General features: G+C 43.3%; 1 protein-coding gene across 1 annotated transcript in view; it reads left to right on the top strand.

Annotated features, from left to right (window-relative positions):
- CDH17 (cadherin 17) overlaps positions 1 to 23,742 on the top strand; it is a 167,670-nt gene that overhangs the window by 126,385 nt on the left and 17,543 nt on the right. Inside the window, exon 15 of the mRNA XM_033933775.1 lies at positions 16,662 to 16,901. Coding sequence (XP_033789666.1) covers positions 16,662 to 16,901 — 240 coding nt within the window. The remainder of the gene's footprint in view (positions 1 to 16,661; positions 16,902 to 23,742) is intronic.

The raw sequence follows: 23,742 nt of genomic DNA on the forward strand, positions 1-23,742 counted from the left end.
GTCGTAACAGTTTCTAGTGTTCGGTGTAGTATATTTGTCATGGTGGTCTTTGGCTGATCAAATGGTAAGAGAATGGTTATGTCATCCGCGTAACCATAGGTGGTTATGCCTAGATTATCTAGCTGTGTTCCAAGAGAGGCAGTGTATAGGTTGAAGAGAGTAGGGGATAAAGGGGATTCCTGTGGTACACCACAGGGATTTGACCAAGGTACAGATTTTTCTTTGTCTGATTTTACTCTGTAAGTTCTGGATTTTAGGAAGCCTTCAAACCAAGAATAAACTTTATCTGAGATACCTTACCTATTGCATCCAAGATCTGCAGGAGGATGTTGTGGTCTACTAGGTCAAATGCTGCGGTCAGGTCCAGTTGTATGAGAAGCATTTTTTTTTCCTGTGCTAAGGTGTTGTCTGACTGTGTCCATAAGGGAACCTATTAATGTCTCTGTGCTGAAGTTGGTTCTGAAGCCAGATTGCATGGGGTGGAGTATGTTATGGTCTTCTAGGTAGTTGGTGAGATGTTTAGCTACTAGGCCCTCTGCAAGTTTGATGTATAGCGGAATTGAGGCAATTGGTCTGTAGTTTGATGGCTGGTCTTTTGGACCTTTAGGGTCTTTTAGGATTGGGGTGATGATGATTTTGCTGAGGTCAGTGGGGAAAATGCTGTCTGTGAGCATGGCTTGTGTCCATTGTTGAAGTAGAGTATGAAATTTTACACTGGAGGTAGTGAGGAGGTATGATGGGCAATGGTTGAGGTCACAGGAGGCGTGGCTATATTTTTTGTAGAGTTTATTGAGATCGGACCATTGTATGTTGGGGAATTGAGACCATGATCTGTCTGCTGCAGTTGATTCTTTTTCTGTGGGGAGCATTGTGAGTTCGTTTAGGTGAGATGGGGTAAAATTGAGGGTGGCTCTTGCATTTGTAATTTTGTTCTTGAAGTGATCTGCTAAGATGGTGGCTGAGGGTGGTGGGGTATTGTTAGTGGTCATGTATGGTTTGGTGTTTGTTAAATCTTTTAATATTTGGAATAGTTTTTTGGTATCTTGGGTTTCTGTGTCTATAAGATTGGTGTAGTGGGTTTTCCTCTTGTCTTTTAGTAGAAGTTTGTATTGTTTGTTGATTTTTTTCCAGGCAGTTTTTGTTTGAACTTGGTTTGTTTTTCTCCATTTTCTTTCTAATCATCTGCAATGTCTTTTAAGTTGGAGCAGTTCGTTGTCGAACCATTGGTCTGATCTTCTGCTGGTTCTAGTTTTGGTTTGTAGAGGGGCTAGCTCATCAAGGATGTTGGTGGTAAGGTTGTTCCATTGAGAGATGAAGTCTTTGGGATCGCCATCCTGGATTGTTTCATCTATTTTAGTCCAGAATATGGATGGCTCGATGTGTTTGCGTGAGGTGTATGTTATTTTTTTGGATTTAGGTGTGGTTTTGTTTTTGGTCCAGTTGATGTTGAAGGTGTAAGTGTAGTGGTCTGACCAGAGAGAGGGGGACCAGGTTCCTTTGGGTGTTTGAATTATTGGGTTGGGTGTGTGATGTGACATGAAGGCTGCAATGTCGAATTGATGTCCTTTTTCATGAGTGGTTTGTGGGTTTAGGATTTGGAAGGATAAGGCCTTGAGGAATGATAGACAGTTTTCTGCTGGTTTGGATGTTTGGTCTTCTAGGTGTAGGTTCAGGTCTCCTAGGATAAGGTTATATTCTGCTGTCAATGAGTTTTGGTAAATGAAGTTTTCAAATTCAGGTCTTACTGTGGTCCAATTTCCTGGTGTTATATAGCAGAGCATGCAGTTTAGTGAGTTTTTTAGTGTGGTACTTGTGAGATGACAGGCGAGGAAGTCCATTTGAGAGGTGGATGTTTTTTCTAGTATGTTTAGGGTTAGGGAGTCCTTGATTATTATTGCTAGTCCTCCTCCTCTTTTTTTCTCTCTGCAGGTCACTGTTTTTTGTATCCCTGTGGGCATACCTCTGTTATTCTAGGGTCTGCGTCTGAGGTTAACCAGGTTTCCATGAGGAAAAGGCAGTCTAGGTTTTTGGTTTTTATCCAGTTTTTTATATGTTCTGTTTTAGGTCCTAGGGCTCTGATGTTTACGTAGGCACATTTTAGGGTAGTGATATCAGTTTGATGAATGTGAGTAGTTTAAGGGTAGATGAGCGATTTTGGAGGAGGTTGAGGTTTGGTCTTGGGAAGTGTTGGCCTGCTTCTCCAGGTTATGGTGATGGGATGTTGAGTGCTGGTTTGGAGGTTTGAATTTCTTGTTATGAGGGTTCTCCTGTTGTGGTGTTGGAAATTGGTTTTAGTGGAACTTGTGGGTGTGGAGGATAAGTTATTTGCTACTACTTTCCAGCTGGAGACAAGGAGGATTATTAGTAGGGTGGCTTTAGTATGAGTTTGTGGGGTTAGCTTCATTTTGTTGTCGTGGGGTAGGGATCTGGACCGGAGTGTCGTGTGTCCTGTTGGTTTTGGTGTGGGATCTAGGTTGATTCGGAGTGTAGTCTGTTTTGTTTGTTTAAAAGTTCTGCTGGTTAGGTGTGGGGGGTAGATCCTGTTGGGGTTTTTGTTTTTGTTTTCAAATGTGAGGGCCACAAGGGGCTTCGGACGGCGGAGCTGGACTCCCACGCTGCCTGATGTCCTCTTCCTGTAGCTGGAGGGCTGTTCTACTTTGGGGCAGCTCCCGGTATCGATGGAGCTGCCCTGAAGAGAGGAAGTGAAGAAAATTGACCCGCAGGGGACTTCGGGTGGTGGAGCTGGACTCCCACGCGGCCTGAAGTCCTCTTCCTGTAGCTGGAGGGCTGTTCTGCGTTGGGGCAGCTCCCAATATCGATGGAGCTGCCCTGAAGAGAGGAAGTGAAGAAAATTGACCCGCAGGGGGCTTCAGGTGGCGGAGCTGGACTCCCATGCAGCCCGAAGTCCTCTTCCTGTAGCTGGAGGGCTGTTCTGCATTGGGGCAGCTCCCGGTATCGATGGAGCTGCCCTGAAGAGAGGAGCCAGAGAGAACTGAGTTGCAGGGGGCTTCGGGAAGAGGAGCTGGTCTCCCACACAGCCCGAAGTCTCTTTCCTGCAGCGGGAGGGTTGGTCTGCGTTGGGGCAGCTCTCAGTATCAATGGAGCTGCCCTGAAGAGAGGAAGTGAAGAAAATTGACCCGCAGGGGGCTTCATGTGGCGGAGCTGGACTCCCATGCGGCCCGAAGTCCTCCTTCTGTATCTGGAGGGCTGTTCTGCGTTGGGGCAGCTCCCGGTATCGATGGAGCTACCCTGAAGAGAGGAGCTGGAGAGAACTGAGTTGCAGGGGGCTATTAGTGATAGGAAGAAGTGCAAAAGTGGCATTGTGAAACATAAAGGTAAAGGGGAGGAATATGTAGAAGCTGATAAAGAAAAGGCCGAATTGCTTAACAGATATTTCTCCTCTATGTTCACGGTTGAAGCACCAGGATCGGGACCGCAGAACAGCCCTCCAGCTACAGGAAGAGGACTTCGGGCTGCATGGGAGTCCAGCTCCGCCACCTGAAGCCCCCTGCGGGTCAATTTTCTTCACTTCCTCTCTTCAGGGCAGCTCCATCGATACCGGGAGCTGCCCCAACACAGAACAGCCCTCCAGCTACAGGAAGAGGACTTCGGGCCGCGTGGGAGTCCAGTTCTGCCACCTGAAGCCCCCTGTGGGTCAATTTTCTTCACTTCTTCTCTTCAGGGCAGCTCCATCGATACCGATAGAGATTTAAAGGGCTTTGGGGCTGTTGCCGTGCGGCTTTGTAAAAGAGGTCGTGTGTCTTTATATAACTGTTCATACACACCAGAGACCTCAGAAACACCACTCCACCGCCCAATATATTTTTTTAGCGGAGAGATTTAGGTGTTAAATCCTCATAGGTCTAGGTTTTAGTATTTTTCTTATTTTTTCATCATTTCATCATTTATACTTTAGAAGTAGTTTTAAATAGCTTTTAAATGACTTTTAAATAAGTTTTTACTTATTACATTATATTACATTAGGGATTTCTATTCCGCCATTACCTTGCAGCTCAAGGCGGATTACAAAAGAATTATCAAGGAAGTATTACAAGAACTTACAGAGAAAAAAAAAAAGGAATCTTGGACATTTTCAAAGAGAGTAAGAAATGAGTATGGTTATTTGTTTGGGGTAGTTGGCTTTAGTGAGAGGTGATGTTTGAAACTTGCGGTGTTATTTCTTTTTTCAGGCCTTTCATGAAGAGTATGGTCTTTATTTCTTTTCTAAAAGTCTTGTAGTCGAGGGATGCCATCAGTAGATTGGCGATTTGGTTGTCTAGTTTGGCTGCTTGAGTGGCTAGTAGGCCATCATATAGTTTTTTCTGTTTGATTTCCTTAATTGGGGTTATGAGAATGGGGTATGAGTTTTCCTATGTCTGGTTGAGGTGTTGTGGATGAAGCTGTTGTTCAGGTAGCTTGGACTGTCTCCGTATAAAGTCTTAAATAGTAGACAGTAGAATTTTAATTGTATTCTTGCTGGGATTGGAAGCCAGTGCGATTTGAGATATGCTTCTGTAATGTGGTCATGTTTCTTCAATGAGTAGATGAGTCTTAGTGCTGTGTTTTGGATTGTTTGTAGTTGTTTTGTTATTGTTGCTGGGCAGGGAGGTAGAGGATATTACAGTAGTCTAGTAGGTCTAGTATTAGGGACTGTACTATAAGCTGGAATTGTGATTTTTCGAAGAATTTCCGCACTTGTCTTAAGTTTCTCATAATTGAGAATGATTTTTGTATTGTTTATTGATTTGCGGTTGCATGGTGTAGCATCTGTTGATTGTTATTCCTAGTAATTTTAGCGTGGGTTGTATGGGGTACTTGATTGCATTGATTTCAATGGAGGTTATGGTTGGTATTTTGTTGTTTTCGAGGAGGATGAATTTAGTTTTGTCTGGGTTCAATTTCATCCAGGTCGCTACTGATTTTAGTGTTTGGTGTATTGTGTCTGTCATAGAGGGTTTTGGTTGATTGAAGGGTAAGAGAATGGTGATGTCATCTGCATAGCTGTATGAGGTTATGCCTTATTTGTCCAGGTGGGAGATGAGGGAGGCTGTATAGAGGTTGAAGAGTGTAGGAGATAGAGGGGTTTGACTAAGGTTCAGATTTTTCTTTGTCTGATTTAACTCTATAGGTTCTTGATTTTAGGAATCCTCCAAACCACGAGTATACTTTATCTGTGATACCTATTGTATCTAGGATTTGTAGTAGGTCTACCAGGTCAAATGCAGCGGTCAGGTCTAGTTGTATGAACATCATTTTTTTTCCTGTGCTAAGATGTTGTCTGGCTGTGTCTAAGAGAGATCCTAGTAGTGTTTCTGTGCTAAAGTTGGTTCTGAAGCCGGATTGCGTGGGATGGAATATGTTTTGGTTACTAGGTAATTGGTGAGGAATTTGGCAACTAGTCCTATTATTTTGACATAGAGTTGAATAGAGGCAATGGGGCTGTAGTTGGATATTTGGTCTATTGGTCCTTTGAGGATCGGGGTAATGATGATTTCACTGAGGTTAGTTGGGAAGTGGCCGCTTATGAGCGTGATTTGTATCCATTTTAGAAGAGAAGCACGGAATTTTGTGCTGGATGTTTTTAGGAGATATGGTGGACAGTTGTTGTGGTCACAGGATGCATGGCTGTATTTTTTGCAGTACTTGTTGAATTTGGGCCATTGAATGTTGGGGAATTGAAACCATATTCTGTCTGCTGCAGTTGAATCTCTATCTGTGGGGGGAACTGAGAGTTTGATAAGAGGGATATGGTTGTCATTCAGGGTAGCTCTTGCATTTGTAATTTATTTTGGAAGTGTTCTGCTAATAGGGTGGCTGAGGGGGGGGGGTGGTATTGTTAGTGGTCAGGTAAGGTTTGGTGTCAGATAGGTTTTTTAGAATTTGGAATAGTTTTTTGATGTCTTGGGTTTCAGTACCTATTAGGTTGGTGTAGTGTGCTTTTCTCTTGTCCTTTAATTGTGATTTGTATTGTTTGTTGATTTTTTTCCAGGCGGATTTTCTCCATTTTCTTTCTAGTCGTCTACATTGTCTTTTGAGTTGTAGCAGTTCAGAGTCTAACCATTGATCTGATCTTCTGCTGGTTCTGGTTTGCAATGGGGCTAGTTCATCAAGGGTGTTGATGCATAATCTTTCCCATTGTGAGATGAAGTCCTCATGTTTTTTAAAAAAATTGTTTCATCTATTTTAGTCCAGAATTTGGAGGGTTCGATGTATTTTCGTGAGGTGTATGTTACTTTATTGAGTTTTGTTGTGGTTTTTTTGTTTTTGGTTCAGTTGATGTTGAAGATGTAAGTGTAGTGATTCTGACCAGATGGATCTGGACCATGTTCCGTTGGATGTATGAATTTCAGTTAGGGATGGCTGGTGTGTCATAAAGGCTGCGATATCAAGTTGGTGACCTTTTTCATGAGTTGTTTGTGGATTTAGCATTTGGAAGGCTAAGGCTTTGAGAAATGAGAGAAAGTTGTCTACTTGTTTGGATGATTGATCTTCTAGGTGTAGGTTTAGGTCTCCTAGGAGTAGGTTGTAGGTTGTTATTAGTGAGTTTTGGTATATGAAGTCTTCCACTTCAGTTCTTGCTATACATCAGTTTCCCGGCGCTATGTAACAGAGCATGCAGTTTAGTGTGTCTTTTAGTGTGGTGCTTGAGATTTGGCAGGCTAATAGGTCCATGTATGGTTTAGATGATTTTTCAATTATTTTAAGGGTTAGATCTTGTTTGATTAAGATTGCTAATCTTCCGCCTCTTTTTTTCTCTCTGCAGATCACCGTTATTTTGTATCCTTGTGGGCAGACTTTGGTTATTCTGGGGTCTGTGTTGGAAGTTAGCCAGATTTCTGTGAGGAAAAGACAGTCCAGGTTTTCATGTGTTATCCAGATTTTTATACATTCTGTTTTTGGGCCTAGCACTCTGATGTTTAAGTAGGCGCATTTGAGTGTGGTTATCTCTGTGTGATAGTTATGAGTTGTATTTGGGTATATAAGTGATTTAGGATGCTGGCGTGGTTTTGTCTTAGTGTGTGTTGGTCTTCTTCCCCATGCTGTGGTAATGGAATGTTGAGTGTTAGATTGTAGGTTAGAGTTTCTGTCAATTGAAGTTCTCCTATTTGGGAGGAGGGTTTTGTTTATGTCTGTAGCGGGTGTTGGGAAGAGGTTATTTGCTGTTGTCTTGCAGCTGGTTAAAAGAAGAATTATCAGTAGGAAGTGCTGGGCATATGATGTTAGCTTCATTTTTGGTAATTGGAGGTAGGTAATAGATGGTGGGGGTCTTTGGTGATTTGTCTATTGCTTTACTGTTGGTTTTACTTTTGGTAGTGTTGGGGGGATTGGTCGCTTCGCTAAGGCGCCTTTGACACGCGCCTTCGACAGTGCACCGAACAACTGTGATGAGCCTTTTATTGGCTCAGTGAAGTCACGTCGGGTTGGCGGAGTGCGCTCTCATGCCGGCAAGCCTCCCTGTCTGCTTCCGGTTCCAGCCGGCGGGCCAACGAATGTAAATTTAAATAAAATTTTTTAAAAAGGTGCTGGGGACTCGATGAGCCTTCCAACTGGCTCAGTGAACTCACCTTGGGTTGGGGGAGGGGCAGAATGTGCTCCCACGCCGGCAAGCCTCCCTGTCTGCTCCCGGTTCCAGGTGGCGGGCCAACGAAAGTATAATTAAATTAAATTTTAAAAAAGGTGCTGGGGGACTCGCTGAGCCTTCCAACTGGCTCAACAAAGTCAACTCGGGTTGGGGGAGGGGCGGAGTGCACGCCCACGCCGGCAAGCCTCCCTGTCTGCTCCTGGTTCCAGGCAGCGGGCCAACAAAAGTTGTTCTTCAACCGCCTGTCCACATGGATGTGCCGGTCCACAAAAATTTCCTACTGGTCCGCGAAGGATTTGGGTTCCCTCCAGGCAGTTACCTTCAGCATATCGCAAACTGCACACTGGGCAGTAGTGCTGTCCGATTTCCGATTCAAATCGATTCACCGATTCAAATCAGGTGAATCAATTCGAATCAATTAGTTGTTAAGAAAAACTGGACTCACTGATTTGGCCCTGAGACCCGTTCAGGTTTTCCTTTGCCGCCGCCCACCGGAGTCGTTCCCATCTAGTGTAACTTATCTCAATAATTGTGGATCTTTTAATGCTTATAAACAGTTTAAGCAGCTGGACCCGACATATTTCGCAACAGCTTTGACAGGGATCCGCCCTAAAAAATAAATGCATATATCCTAATGTTAATATTAATTATCCCACAACCTCCATTATCTCACAACCTCCATTTTTGAGAACAAGCAATTATTAAGAATTGAAAACTGTTTAACCTACCACTGCTGCTGTCATCCGACCCTCGTGAAAAAATTTTAAAGCAAGATTGCGGCGGCATTCTAAGGGCTCATTCTTAATTCAAACTTTAATTAAACCAGCTGAATTTTCCCGCTCCCTATTAGATGGACTCTCTCTACAGCCAGCGGCTCACTCCATGCCCCTTTGGAGAGAGACGCCAGTCACAATCTGTCACAATGACGTGAAAACAGCTGACCCTGCCTCTCATAGAACTGTATAAATGATGAAATGATGAAAAAATAGGAAAATTACTACAACCTAGACCTATGAGGATTTAACTCCTAAATCTCTCCGCTAAGAAAATTTTATATTGGGAGGTGAAGTGGTGTTTCTGAGGTCTCTGGTGTGTATGAAAATATATTTAAAGACACAGAGAATTGAATGCAAATGTGTACTGACTTAGAGTGAAGATATGTAATACCCTGTATTGGTAGCATGGAATATTGCTACACCTTGGGTTTTGACTAGATACTTGGAAACCGTGAAAACAGGCTACTGGGCTTGATGGACCATTGGTCTGACCCAGTAAGGCTATTCTTATGTTCTTATGGGCTGCAAAAACCCAAGGGAATGGTACAGATTAGGGAGTGAAGAGCTTATGTGCATGACAGAATAGCGGGACTTGGGTGTGATTGTATGTGATGATCTTAAGGTGGCCAAACAGGTTGAAAAGGTGACAGCAAAAGCTAGAAGGATGCTAGGTTGCATAGGGAGAGGTATGGCTAGTAGGAAAAAGGAGGTATTGATGCCCCTGTATAAGACTTTGGTGAGACCTCATTTAGAATAGTGTGTACAATTCTGGAGACCGCACCTTCAAAATGATATAAAAAGGATGGAGTTGGTCCAGAAGAAGGCTACTAAAATAGTATGTGGTCTTCATCATAAGGTGTATGGGGACAGACTTAAAGATTTCAATCTGTATACTTTGGAGGAAAGATGGGAGAGGGGAGATATGATAGAGACGTTTAAATACCTATATAATATAAATCTGCATGAGTCGAGTCTCTTTAATTTGAAAGGAAACTCTGCAATGAGAGGGCATAGGATGAAGTTAAGAGGTGATATGCTCCGGAGTAATCTATGAAAATGCTTTTTTATAGAAAGGGTGGTAGATGCATAGAACAGTCTCCCAGAAGAGGTGGTGGAGACAGAGACTGTGTCTGAATTCAAAAGGGCCTGGGATAGGCATGTGGGATCTTTCGGAGAGAGAAAGAGATAATGGTTACTGCGAATGGGCAAACTAGGTGGGCCATTTTGCCTTTATCTGCCATCATGTTTCTTTGAGTAGTCATTATAATGGTTCTCTTAGCATCCTGCATATGACAATTTGTGACTGAACCCCACTGTTCTGTGAAAGATTTCCTAGTATTCTGAAAAAAATTAATATACAATAATGGAATTTTTGCTTTTTTTTTCCTTCTCCTGTATTCAAAGATTTTGTGGGCTTTTTGTCTTCCCAAATCAGGATTTCTTTTTAATTTAGATTTTGTTGCCTTTCCAAACCTACCTTTTCAAAATCCTCACCTTCTTCCTATTTCTCTGTTGGGCAGTATCCCCTTAACTTGCTGTACTCAGGGCCCCTTCTCCAACAATCAAAAGAGAAATTGGGACCAACTTGATGGAAAAATAAATCTCCAGACAACAAAGGTTAAAAAAAAGGAATATATTGACTGAAATATGTTAGCTTTGGGAAAAATGTATAACAGATGTCTTTGTATTGTGGTCAACTGAATAGGAAATGCATTTCTGGTTTTATTTTTGATCCTTGCTGTGGCTGGTGAAGATCTCCAAGCACCGCCAGCTGAGGACCTCCTCCAAAAGTGGCCAGAACTTCCCTTCACCAAGCCTAGCAGTTGCTGGCAGCATCCATGAACCACTGAGGTGCCAGCATCTGTTACTGCCTGCCAAGCTTGGCAAACAAGACCCCCAGCCATCTTCAGAGGAAGACCCTCAGCCACCTGCAGAGGAAGTCCTCAGCAGATATAGCTTGAGGGTCCTCATCAGCTGGAGTATTTATATTATACTATATTTACATTACAGGCTCTGGCAGAGACTCATTTACAAAGTATGTATTCTTCCCAATTAATATTTCCAAATTAATAAAACTCTGGAATGATCTCCCCTTTTTATTAAGGAGTTCCAGTTCATTTAAATTTTTTCGTAAATCTTTTAAAAAATACTCTATTTGCCAAAAATTTTGAAAACTAATTCTTTTCAAATTTTGCTATTATCTTCTATTAATCATTTGTAAATCATTCCCTGTTTATTTAATTGCTGTAAACCAAGTTGAGCCTTCTTAGAATGATGATTTGGTATACAAAGTTAAGCTTTAATTCAGTTTAGTATATTTTTACTTAGTTGCAAATGGGCAGTGGCGTACCTAGCATATGCGACACCCAGGGCCCATATTTTTTGGCACCTCCCCATCTGTACGAAAAACATTTTTAGTAACAAGCCACACGTCACACATGAGTACCTAGGAAAAGACAGCATCTTACATATTGCAGTGAGCAGTACATCAATATACCCATTGTAAAACTAAACAAGCCAGAATAGTACAGATCAATCCTACACCTTCAATCCTAACAGAAAACCATGTCTTTCGAATACATAGAACACGGAAAACACCTTCGCCTAGTATGGAATATGTCATCACAAACTAACCCCTCCCCCTTTTACAAAACTGTAGTGTGGATTTTAGCCACGGTGGTAACAGCTCTGACGCTCATAGAATTCTGAGCATCAGAGCTGCTACCACCAAGGCTGGCTCTAAAAAATGCTCCACAGTTTTGTAAAAAGGGGGATAAAATAGAAATACATAGACAAAGGTTAAATTGAACCAGCAAGAAGCTGGACTCTGCATACAATGCAACACCACAGAAACAGTGACACATGTCTCCTAAAGCAATAAATAAATAGAAAATTTTTGTTCTACCTTTGTCTTCTCAGGTTTCTGCTTTCCTCATCTTCTTGTTACTCTCTTCCTTCCATCCACTGTCTCTCTTCTCTATGCATCTTCCATTTGCTCTGTTACTGTGCCTCTCCCTTTCTCCCTCCTTCCAAATTGGTCTGGCACCCATCTTCTTCCCTCCGCTCCTCCCATAGTCTGGCATCTCTGTCTTCTTCCCTGCCAGCGTCTTCTCCCAACTCTCTCTTCCCCATTTCCCTTCAGCGTCTTCTCCCCACTCTCTCTTCCCCATTTTCCTGCAGCATCTTCTCTGTTGCTCATTTCCCTCCAGCATCTTCTCCCCACTCTCTGTTCCCCATGTGCTTTCAGCATCCTTTCCCCCCCCCCTCTGTTTTACCCTGTTTTCCTCTCCACCCCACCTTTTCTCCCTTTCTTCCTCCCTGCCACCTTACCTTCATGGCGCTTTCTCCCCCCCACCTCTGGCCCGGACAACAGGCCTGGACCGACAAACCTCCTTGCCCTGTGGCCGGCGATGTCTAAACTGCCTTCTTACAGCAGCCGGAGCGTTGTAGTTGCATATGGCTGCCGTAAAGGTCGTCTCTGATGCAACTTCCGATTGCGTCAGAGATGACCTTTACGGCAGAAACACGCAGCTTCAACGCTCTAGCTCAGGGGTGCCCACACTTTTTGGGCTTGCGAGTTAGTTTTAAAATGACCAAGTCAAAATGATCTATCAACAATAAAAATTTTTATAAAACACAAAGCACACTGTACGCTGAGAAAATATTAATTATCATTTCTATTCTGGGGTTTTTTCAAAGAGGTCAAGGCAGATGACTCTATGCACTAACAACCATACAAAAATAGACAAATACCCCTCCCCTCCCTTTTTTCTAAAGCACAATAGCAGTTTTTAGCGCAGGGAGCTGTGTTGAATGCCCAGGGCTGCTCTCATAGAAACATAGAAACATAGAAAAAAGCAGCAGAAAAGGGCTATAGCCCACCAAGTCTGCCCATTCCAAGTATCCCTCCCCCTTGAGTTTACTCCCTTAAAGATCCCACGTGAATATCCCATTTTCTCTTAAAATCCGTCATGCTGCTGGCCTTTATCACCTGGAGTGGGAGTCTGTTCCAATGATCCACCACTCTCTCGGTGAAGAAGTACTTCCTGGAGTCGCCATGAAACTTCCCTCCCCTGACTTTCAGCGGATGCCCTCTGGTGGTTGAGGGTCCCATGAGCCAGAAGATATCATCTTCTGACTCGATGCGTCCCGTGATGTACTTATACGTTTCAATCATATCTCCTCGTTCTCTTCTTTCCTCAAGTGAGTACAGCCGCAATTTCTTTAGTTTTTCTTCATACGTGAGATCCTTGAGCCCCAAGACCATCCTGGTGGCCGTTCGCTGAACCGACTCGATCCTCAGCACGTCCTTTCGGTAGTGTGGTCTCCAAAACTGAACACAGTACTCTAAGTGAGGCCTCACCATGGCTCTGTACAACGGCATCATGACTTCAAGTCTCCTGACGAAATACATCCCATCATTTGTCTTGCCCTGGAGGTAGCCTTCTCCACTTGATTGGCAACCTTCATGTCCTCACTAATGATCACTCCTAGATCGTGTTCCGCCGTGGTCCTAACCAAGGTCTCACCATTTAGTACATAAGTTCTACGCGGGTTTCTCTTACCCAGGTGCATTATCTTGCATTTTCCAGCATTGAAGCCCAGCTGCCAAGTAGTCGACCATTGTTCCAGAAGCAGTAGGTCGTGTGTCATATTATCAGGTAATAAGCTTCTACCTACTATGTTGCAAAGTTTGGCGTCGTCGGCGAACAGTGATACCCTTCCTCTAAGTCCCTGCGTCATATCTCTTATGAATAAGTTGAATAGAATTGGGCCCAGGACCGAGCCCTGCGGCACTCCACTGATCACGTCCGATGCTTCGGATGGGGTACCGTTCACCACCACCTTCTGAAGTCTACCGCTCAGCCAATCCCCAACCCATGTAGTTAGAGTGTCTCCTAATCCCATCGATTTCAGCTTGTTCAGTAATCTTCGATGAGGGACGCTATCAAATGCTTTACTGAAGTCCAAATATACCACGTCCAGTGACTCTCCGGCATCTAGTTGTCTAGTAACCCAGTCAAAAAAGCTAATCAGATTAGATTGGCAGGATCTTCCCTGGGTGAACCCGTGTTGGTGTGGATCACGCAGTTTTTTTTCGTCTAGGATTGTGTCAATATTCTGTTTGATCAATGTTTCCATGAGTTTACACACTATAGAAGTGAGACTCACTAGTCTGTAGTTTGCTGTCTCTGTCCTGCAGCCCTTTTTGTGGAGTGGGATTACGTTGGCGGTTTTCCAGTCCAAGGGGACCCTTCCTGTGCCTAGGGAAAGATTGAAAAGAACAGATAATGGTTCAGCCAGGACTTCCCTTAACTCCCTGAGTATTCTGGGGTGTAGGTTATCCGGTCCCATGGCTTTGTTTACTTTAAGTCTTGATAGTTCGTTGTAGACGCTACTGGGCGTAAATTCGAAATCTTGAAACGGGTCTTTCTGGTTATCTCCCGTCTGCAGCTGTAGACCAGCTCCCGGCACTTCGCGGGTGAACAATGAACAGAAGTATTGGTTTAGTAGTTCTGCCTTCTCAGAATCTGATTCCGCAAAGTTACCGTCCGATTTCTTCAGGCGTACTATCCCATCTTTGTTTCTTTTCCTGTCACTAATATAGCTGAAGAAAGATTTATCCCCTTTCTTAATTTTCCGTGCTAGCTCTTCCTCCATTCGGAGTTTGGCCTCTCTGACTGCTGTTTTGACAGCTTTAGATCTGTCTAGATAGTCCTTCTTTGCCTCCTCTCTGCCTAAATGTTTGTAGGTGATAAATGTGTCTTTTTTCTGTTTAACTAGGTCTGAAATTTCTTTACTGAACCATTGGGGTCTTTTGTTTCTCCTGCGTTTACTTACTGTCTTTATGTATCGGTCTGTTGCTTCGTGTAGTATGGACTTTAAAGACGACCACATGCCCTCCACATTGTCAGATTTTGCTTGTTTATGTAGCTCCTGATTGACAAAATCTCCCATGCGGTTGAAGTCTGTACCTTTAAAGTTGAGAACCCTTGTTGCTGTGTTTGTCTTAGGGAAACCTTTCTTGAGGTTGAGCCATACCATATTATGGTCGCTGGAGGCCAGTGTGTCTCCTACTGAGACTTCCGTGACGCTATCTCCGTTGGTGAGAACTAGGTCTCGACGCTCATAGGCTCCCTGCGCTAAAAACCGCTATTGTGGTTTAGTAAAAGGGGGGCCATAGTGCAAAATATAGACAGTAGATATAAATTCAGACACATTTTGATCACTAAATTTAAAATAAAATCATTTTTTCTACCTTGTTTTCTGGTGATTTCATGAAAAACTCTGGTTGCACTTTCTTCTTCTGACTGTGCATCCAATCTTTCTTCCCTTCTTTCAGCCTGTATGCTTCCTCTCCTCCAGACCTCATTCCCTCCCCCAACTTTTTCTTCCTCTCTCCCTGCCTCCCTTTCTTTTTTTCTCTCTTCATGCCCCCTTTCTTTTTCTCTGTTTCCCTTCTTTCCTTCTGTCTCTCTGCCTGCCCCCTTTCTTTTTTCTCCCTGCCCTCCCCCAAGCCATTGCCGCCGCCAACGGGGAACAGCCCCCCAAGTCACCGCCATCGGGTAGCATGCCCCAAAGCCATTGCCGCCCCAAGCTCTCCTTCCCTGCGTCCGGCCGACCAGCATTCCTCTCCCCGACGTCAATTCTGCTGTCGGAGAGGAAGTTCTGCCCAGCTAGGCAGCGATTGGCTGGCCTGAACTTCTTCTCCGACGGCAGAATTGACTTCGGGGAGAGGCAGGCTGATCGGCCCGGTAGAATTTTCTGGACCTGGCCGGCTGTGCGTCCCCCCTAAGGCTGCACCCGGGGCGGAACCCTCACCCCCCACCCCACCCTTGGTACGCCACTGCAAATGGGTCTCTACTTTTAAAACTAATAGGATAAAATAATTTTTATTATATTTTCCTTTCTTCAAAACTTTTGTAAACCGTGCCGAGCTCTATCCTTATAGAGAAGATGCAGTATATAAGCTTAAGGTTTGTTTAATTTAAATATTTTTTTCCACTCAGAGAATAGTTAAGCTCTGGAACGCATTGTCAGAGAATATGATAACAGTGGTTAATATAGATGGTTTTAAAAAAAAGTTTGGACAAGTTCCTGATGGAAACGTTCATAGTCTACTATTGAGACAGACAGAGGGGAAGCCATCCTTGCCTTGGGATCGGAAGCATGGAATGTTGCTACTATTTGGGTTTTTGCCAGGTACTTATGACCTGGATTAGCTACTGTGGAAACAACTGAGCTAGATGGACAATTGGTCTGACCCGTATGACTATTCTTATGTTCTTATATAGTGCACAGGAAAGTCCCGCATTAAAATATGCTAAGCCCATTTCTTAGAGCATCTTAGTAAAAGTAAAAATAAGATTTTCTAAAGCATCTTAATGCAGGTTGTGATCTCTATTGTTAGACAAGCATAAAAATTATCTAAAGATGATAATGTATGTAACCTTTAAAAACCATGCAAATGTCTTTTTCAGCTGACACATTGAGGCAAGTCTTCTAAAAGGCATTAATCCCTAATGTGTGTTTGGTGCATGTGAAAACGCTTACCAAAATGCGCATTAAAGCATTTTGTGGTATGTAACCCATGGTGTTTATTTTTTTATATTTATATTCTGGAGGGAGGGGAGTGTCACTAGCGATGAATAGGCATGGTCATGATATCTTGAGTACCTGAAATGCTTGAGTACCTGATTGTAAAAACCGCTTAGATAACCTTGATAGGCGGTATATAAAATCCTAATAAAATCCTAAAATCCTAATATCCAGCTAGCACAGGGGTAGGGAACTCCGGTCCTCGAGAGCCGTATTCCAGTCGGGTTTTCAGGATTTCCCCAATGAATGTGCATTGAAAGCAGTGCATGCAAATAGGTATCATGCATATTCATTGGGGAAATCCTGAAGACCCGACTGGAATACGGCTCTCGAGGACCAGTTTCCTACCCCTGAGCTAGCACATTCTAATTACCATGCACTAATTGGTTAGCACATCCATAGCACTTGAACCCTAAGCACCTCCTAAGTGTTTCCTCATGAAGTTTTCTCAGGTTATAAATGTAAACAATAGTGCACGACCTGAAGATGAAATAGGGGAAATTTCTCAATTAACTAGGTGCGTTAGAAGTGGGCTTAGCACATGGGAAAGTCATGCGTTAAGGTGCTAAGCTTATTGTCTAGCATGCTTTAGTAGACGTACCACATTGTGATCTCGAATTAAGAGCAATTCTCAGAAAATAAATTGGGATTTTGTAATTCCTAGAAATGAAACTTCATTCTATACATTGTATTGTATTTTACAGATGCATACCATTTGAGCAGTTCTGTGTCCTTCCAATTATATTTGATGGACGTGAATGATAACCCTCCCCGCTTAGCAAAGGATTATTCTGAAACCTTCTTCTGTCATCCCATTGCTAAAAGAGAGTCTATATTAGTTGAAGCTACGGACGATGATTATGCTCGCTTTGGTCACAATTTGAAATTTGAACTTGGAGAGAATAAAAATGTTAAGGAAGACTGGGAACTTCATTCTATTAATGGTAAGTTTTTCAAACACTTTATATCTCAAATAACAGAAAGTTTTGTCATATTTTGAGAAAATAATTAGCATGGGCCTTTATTTTTCCTAATATTTAAATTGCATTACATAGAGATGCAGAAGCTGGGAGAGGGGAAGGAGGAGCCAGTGGCAGAACAAGAATAGAAAGGGATCTAACACAACTGTTTTCACTTGGTACTAAGGGAGTAATTTTCAAAAGGCTGCCTAACTGGTGTGGTAGGTATGTGCCTAAGTTATGCTTATTTTATAAAGACAAATTATGCACATAAGCACCAGTATAAAATGTGATCAGAGACAGCCATGTTGAGAAGGGCTTCAGATGCTTTAGAACAAATAGTTTATAATGTGCTGTAAACATATAAATAGGAGCATTTTCAAAACAACAAAACTTCCAAAAATGCAAATAAATCAGCAAAATGTTCAAAGTGCTGATAATTTATACAAAGAATTTAGACGTTTTGGGGGATGTTCACCCTCCAGAATGTCCAAGTCTAAAAAGGGAATGTAAGAGGCATGTTTTGGGAGGCAGTTGTATAGATTTGGGGGAGGGTTAGACATAGATGTTTTGCAACAATAATCAAACATTTTGCAGGATGTCCTGTACAGAACTTAGTATGAGCCAGAGAACAAATTGATATCAAGTAAATTAATTAACCAGACCTCAAATACCCAAGGCACTACTTGAATGATTTTTCATGCCCTTACTGGGGTGGTAAATTCATCATTGGTCTTGGTGACATGTGCTCAAATATTTTTTGTAATCTTAATTTAATAACATTTAGTGCTTAAGGTGCTAAAGAAAGGAAGGCAATTATCTTTTGTGCGCAACGGCTGCCCAACCGTTTCACACTCGGTTTCGTCAGGGGCTATGCCTCCTTTTTGTATATGCACCAAAAATTGTCTAGAATGCTCTGAATACGTGAAAATAACCAGCACCCGCACAGCATATCTCATGAGCATTCTAGACAATTTTTGGTACATATACAAAAAGGAGGCATAGTCCCTGACGAAACCGAATGTGAAACGGTTGGGCAGCCGTCGGGCACAAAAGATAAGTGCCTTCCTTTCTTTAGCACCTTAAGCACTAAGGGCCTGATTCTCTAAAAGTGCGTCCCGATTTTAGGCAGCTGTAGGCGTCCTACAGCTGTCTAATCAGCCAATCGGGATGCACGTTTAAAAAAAAAAAATGCTCCCCAGGCAGGCCTGAAGGCGCTTCCGGGAGCCTAGGGAGACCAGCAAGATGCCTAAGCTCGTCTAAGGGCCTTAGGCTGAACCTAGGCGGCCCTACGCGTCTCCCTAGTAGATGAGAAGCTTAAAAATGTAGGCCAGCAAAATGCTGGTCTACATTGTAAGTAGACGCGGCCGCTATACTTATCGCGGCAAGGGATCTCTCTGCCGCTATAAGTATAGCGGGCTGTGGCCCCCTGACCGATCGCTGGCAGAAGGGTGCCCAAACCTCCTGCCCAAAGACGCACCCCCCTCCCCGACACTACCGACCGCCCCCCCCCCCCACCCCCGACATTACCGATCGCTGGCAGGAGGGTGCCCAATCCCTCCTGCCCGAAGACGCACCCTCCCGACACTACCGACCGCCTCCCCCCGACAATATCGGTCGCTGGCAGGAGGGTGCCCAATCCCTCCTGCCCGAAGACGCACCCCCCTCCCCCCGGCGCTAACAATTCCCACTCCACCAAACCTGTTCTTACAGATGGGTCTTGCACGTCGAGCAAGCAGGCACGCCTCGTCGAAATGAGGTGGGCCCGCCCCTTCCCGGCCCATCCCGCCGAAGCCTAAGGCCTGATTGGCCCAGGCTCTAGAAGCCTGGACCAATCAGGCCTTAGGCATAGCGGGTCCGCCCATCCCTACTAAGTCTAAGTATTGGCCAATTTACCTTTAAATTCGATTTACCTGTTTGAATTTAAACGAACCTGATTGAATTTTTTGATTGGGTGACCAGAGAGCTGGATCGAGGACATATGCTAGATGTAATTTACTTGGATTTCAGCAAAGCCTTTGATACAGTTCCTCATAGAAGGCTGTTGAACAAACTTGAAGGGCTGAAGTTAGGACCCAAAGTGGTGAACTGGTTCAGAAACTGGCTGTCGGACAGACGCCAGAGGGTGGTGGTTAATGGAAGTTGCTCGAAGGAAGGAAAGGTGACTAGTGGAGTCCCTCAGGGTTCGGTGCTGGGGCCAATCCTGTTCAATATATATGTAAGTGACATTGCTGAAGGGTTAGAAGGAAAAGTGTGCCTTTTTGCAGATGATACCAAGATTTGTAACAGAGTAGACACCGAAGAGGGAGTGGAGAATATGAAAAAGGATCTGCAAAAGTTAGAGGAATGGTCTAATGCCTGGCAACTAAAATTCAATGCAAAGAAATGCAGAGTAATGCATTTGGGGATTAATAATAGGAAGGAACCGTATATGCTGGGAGGAGAGAAGCTGATATGCACGGACGGGGAGAGGGACCTTGGGGTGATAGTGTCCGAAGATCTAAAGGCGAAAAAACAGTGTGACAAGGCAGTGGCTGCTGCCAGAAGGATTCTGGGCTGTATAAAGAGAGGCGTAGTCAGTAGAAGGAAGAAGGTGTTGATGCCCCTGTACAGGTCATTGGTGAGGCCCCACTTGGAGTATTGTGTTCAATTTTGGAGACCGTATCTGGTGAAAGACGTAAGAAGACTTGAGGCGGTCCAGAGGAGGGCGACGAAAATGATAGGAGGCTTGCGCCAGAAGACGTATGAGGAGAGACTGGAAGCCCTGAATATGTATACCCTAGAGGAAAGGAGAGACAGGGGAGATATGATTCAGACGTTCAAATACTTAAAGGGTATTAACGTAGAACAAAATCTTTTCCAGAGAAAGGAAAATGGTAAAACCAGAGGACATAATTTGAGGTTGAGGGGTGGTAGATTCAGGGGCAATGTTAGGAAATTCTACTTTACGGAGAGGATGGTGGATGCCTGGAATGCGCTCCCGAGAGAGGTGGTGGAGAGTAAAACTGTGACTGAGTTCAAAGAAGCTTGGGATGAACACAGAAGATTTAGAATCAGAAAATAATATTAAATATTGAACTAGGCCAGTTACTGGGCCTAGTTGCACGGTCTGTGTCTGTGTATGGCCGTTTGGTGGAGGATGGGCAGGGGAGGGCTTCAATGGCTGGGAGGGTGTAGATGGGCTGGAGTAAGTCTTAACAGAGATTTCGGCAGTTGAAACCCAAGCATAGTACTGGGTAAAGCTTTGGATTCTTGCCCAGAAATAGCTAAGAAGAAAACAAAAAAAAAATTTAAATTGAATCAGGTTGGGCAGACTGGATAGACCATTCGGGTCTTTATCTGCCGTCATCTACTATGTTACTATGTTAGTAGTAGTAGTAGTAAGTCAACCATACCTATTCTCTACTCCTAACCATGCCTACTGTTTAAGATAGGTGTTGCTAGGCATCCTTAGGTGTGGGAGGGCGCCTCCACTTAGGCCATCATTAGAGGTGTCCTAAGAGTTCAGCGCCAAACTCTTAAATTGTTTAATGTTTGTTTGTTTTTTCTGATTGGCTGAAAACTGATGTGAACAATTACCATGTCAATTAAGCCATTTTTAAAAAAAAGTTAGATGCGGATCCTGAACTTAGGCATCACTGGGCAGCTGCAATTAGGGCACCTAGTGGCACCTAATGTAGGCATCCTTTATAGAATATGGCCTCTAGTCTATAAGCATATTTACATATGTAAATGTGCTTATAGAATACTAGCATTGGTTGACCGAAATGCCGATACATTTAGGCACGCCTACTTATTCCAGGTCTACAGCATGTAACCGGGACTGTGGTCTAACCAAGACTCTACAGTACCCCTCAGTGGTTACAAAGTATACTAGCACTTGCGTTTAACCCGGACTGGAGTCACCCTGCAGGCTTGGACTGACACAATAAAAAAAAAACACCACAATGTTCCCATAAAGGAAGTAAATCAAAATATCTCAGGGTTTATTCCATCCAACATAAAAACAGGAAAAACATGAATCCAAACAAACAGGTAAGTAAACCATAATCCTTCAAGCAGTCCAAACTCAAAAAGTGAGCAATAAACAGTTCCAAGAATAGAGCTCAACTACTTTCCTTATTATTTCCTCTTCAGGATTTTCTTCCTTGAGGTTAGGTTCACCTCAGAGCTCACTGCAACCTGCTCCCAAACAGGTTGTACAGTTTAGTACCAACATAGAGTCCAAGGCACTGGATTCACTGTCCACAGTGCTCCTTTAGTGAAGCCTCTGGCAGCCCTACACTAAACTGCCAGGCAAAGGAGAGTGTCACAGGTTTGCTTTCAATTAGCTACTATATAGCCTACAAAATTGCCCTCCCAGATAACAGCAAACCTCTCCCAATAAGACACTATCAGCTTCACAAAAGCAAAAGAAAAGTAAAGAAAAAATCCCAAAAGGTTTAGTTCCAGCACACAGTCACTTTCAAACAAAAAGGAGCTGAAAACACACTTGCAGCTGATGGAAAGACCAACCTCCATGGCTTCGTCACAGGGACTCACTTCTTTAGGCAGGTTGTCAAGTTCCATTGGAAGATCAGCATCAGAAAGAACTTCCTCCAGCATTTTACCAGCCTCCTGTACCTCCATGGGTGAGGCTGTATCGTCCCTGCTTGGCCCGAGGAGACTCTCAGGGAAGAGAGTCTCCCTAGCCTGCCTGTCTGCTTGCTCTCAGCTGCTGGTTTTTGTACTGCAGGGGCACGCCCTATTCTACCTGAGTCAGCAGACCTGCCTGGGGCTCTTGGGCTCCTCCTGTGGTGACCTAGATAGTGCTCATCCAGGAGATCCTTGGAGATTTCAGGCTCCCCCTGGTGGTTAACCTGAAAATCATCCCTAGCACAACCCTTGTCCATTCCCTTCCGGGTTTTCTTTTGTGTCCTAGCAGAAACTTTAGCTGGAACCAAGTCAGGCACGATGTCTGTCTGGTTACAAGCAGGCATAAATGGGTACATGCATTAACTTACAGTATTCTGTAAATATCAGCCCCGCCTGTGCTCCACCAATATGTGCTCCCCTTGTACATGTGCACTAAGGCATTTGTGTGCATGTTATACTGTACCACTGTGCACCAAGCTTACAATTAAAGACAGCTATATTTACATTTGTGTTCATGAGTGCTAGTATCCTATAAATATATGTACAGAGATGGCAAGGAGAACTCATGCACACTTTACCCACCGCCCAATCAAAGGTATACAAAGCAAAAAAATATATGACGGACTATTAGCCACCAGAGCAGCGAAACTAGACTGCCACCTCTCCAATCTGCTGACTATAGCACCCAACTACAAAACATTCAGGAAAGAACTTAAAACCTTTCTATTCAAGAAATTTATCAAATGATCTAACTAAACCTGATCGACCCTCCACGGATCCCAATGCATACTACATCTTTTAACCATGTATTCTCCCTGGAAATGCCCAGGCCAACTCTTGTAAACCACCTAGAACTGAAAGGTATTGGCGGGATAGAAGACACCAATGTTATGCAATGATAGAAGACACCAATTAACATTAGGTGCACTGTTATAGAATTAGGGTGTATATGTCTTTATAATGTAGTGTCTATGTAGACAACTCCTTGCCCTCTTACCCCAGGTACCCCTTTCTAAAATTACACTCTATGGGATTAATTCGCTACAGCTTGCCAAAAGTTAGACAATGGGATGCTGTGCACTGAGTACAAACTCTACATTGGCAATGATGTTATGTTAATCAGGTTTTCTATTCTACCTTTACTTATCCAGTTCAAGATCAGATTACATTGGAAGAGGCTGGGTCAGTTACCCAGGAAGTTACAATGGACAGTTGGACACGGACATTCAATAGGGTTGCTAGTACAGGTAGATCAGTACAGTTATTAATACAGTTAGGTCATAGTTACAAACACATAGTTACAAGTTTGAGTAGGCCATTGTTGGCAATTTCGCATGTAATCACCATTATAGAATACTTGCTTGAAGTTCACCTTTATGCGCCTAAAGTCAAAGGCTGGTGGAAATTCTAGTGCCTAAATGCTGTCAGTTACATATGTAACTGACATTATTCTAGAACTTTAGTACGTGAGAGCTGAGCACGTCCCTGACCCACCCATGCCCTTACCCTCTAGCTGTTATGTGCTACAGAATTTGCATGCTAAGGTTATAGAATATTTAGTTCAGTTATACTTTTAAATACAAATTAATTGTCAAAGCCAATTATGACCAATAATAGGTTGTTTGTGCCAATTAGCAGTTAATTTATCAATTAAGCTGACGTGTAACTGTAGGTGTTCTATAATCTGCGAGGGCAATATTGACACTAAGCATAAAACTGAGTGCGTGAGATTTTAAAAGGAGGGGGTGTATGTATCCATTGTGGTTGATCTTAGGAGGAGCCTTATAAAATTACTCCTAATGTGGATTGTTCCAGTAGATAGCATAGTTATTGACTATTCATTGTGTCCTTGCGATCAAGGATCCCATAGTGTAGTACATCAGCAGCAAATACTGAGAGCTCCGTGAGGATAGGTGGTTTAGAGTTGCTTCTGCTGCGCTTTCAACTGTTTCAAACGCACTTTCTTATCAAACTTTCAGGAAGTCAATCAAAAGTTATCTCTTTGACAAATTTCTCTGACTCCACTTCTGCCTCGATGAATTCCTATAACACTCCCAGAGAAACTCGATTAACGAATGTAATTTTGAAAGTTTTTTGTATTATCGCTATCTGTATACAGTCTCTTCCTCTGTAAACCGCTCTGAACTATTTGTGGTATTGCGGTATTTAAAAATAAAGTTATTATTATTAT

This window comes from Geotrypetes seraphini, chromosome 2 (assembly GCF_902459505.1).
Source record: "Geotrypetes seraphini chromosome 2, aGeoSer1.1, whole genome shotgun sequence".
In the NCBI taxonomy this organism is placed as follows: Eukaryota; Metazoa; Chordata; class Amphibia; order Gymnophiona; family Dermophiidae; genus Geotrypetes; species Geotrypetes seraphini.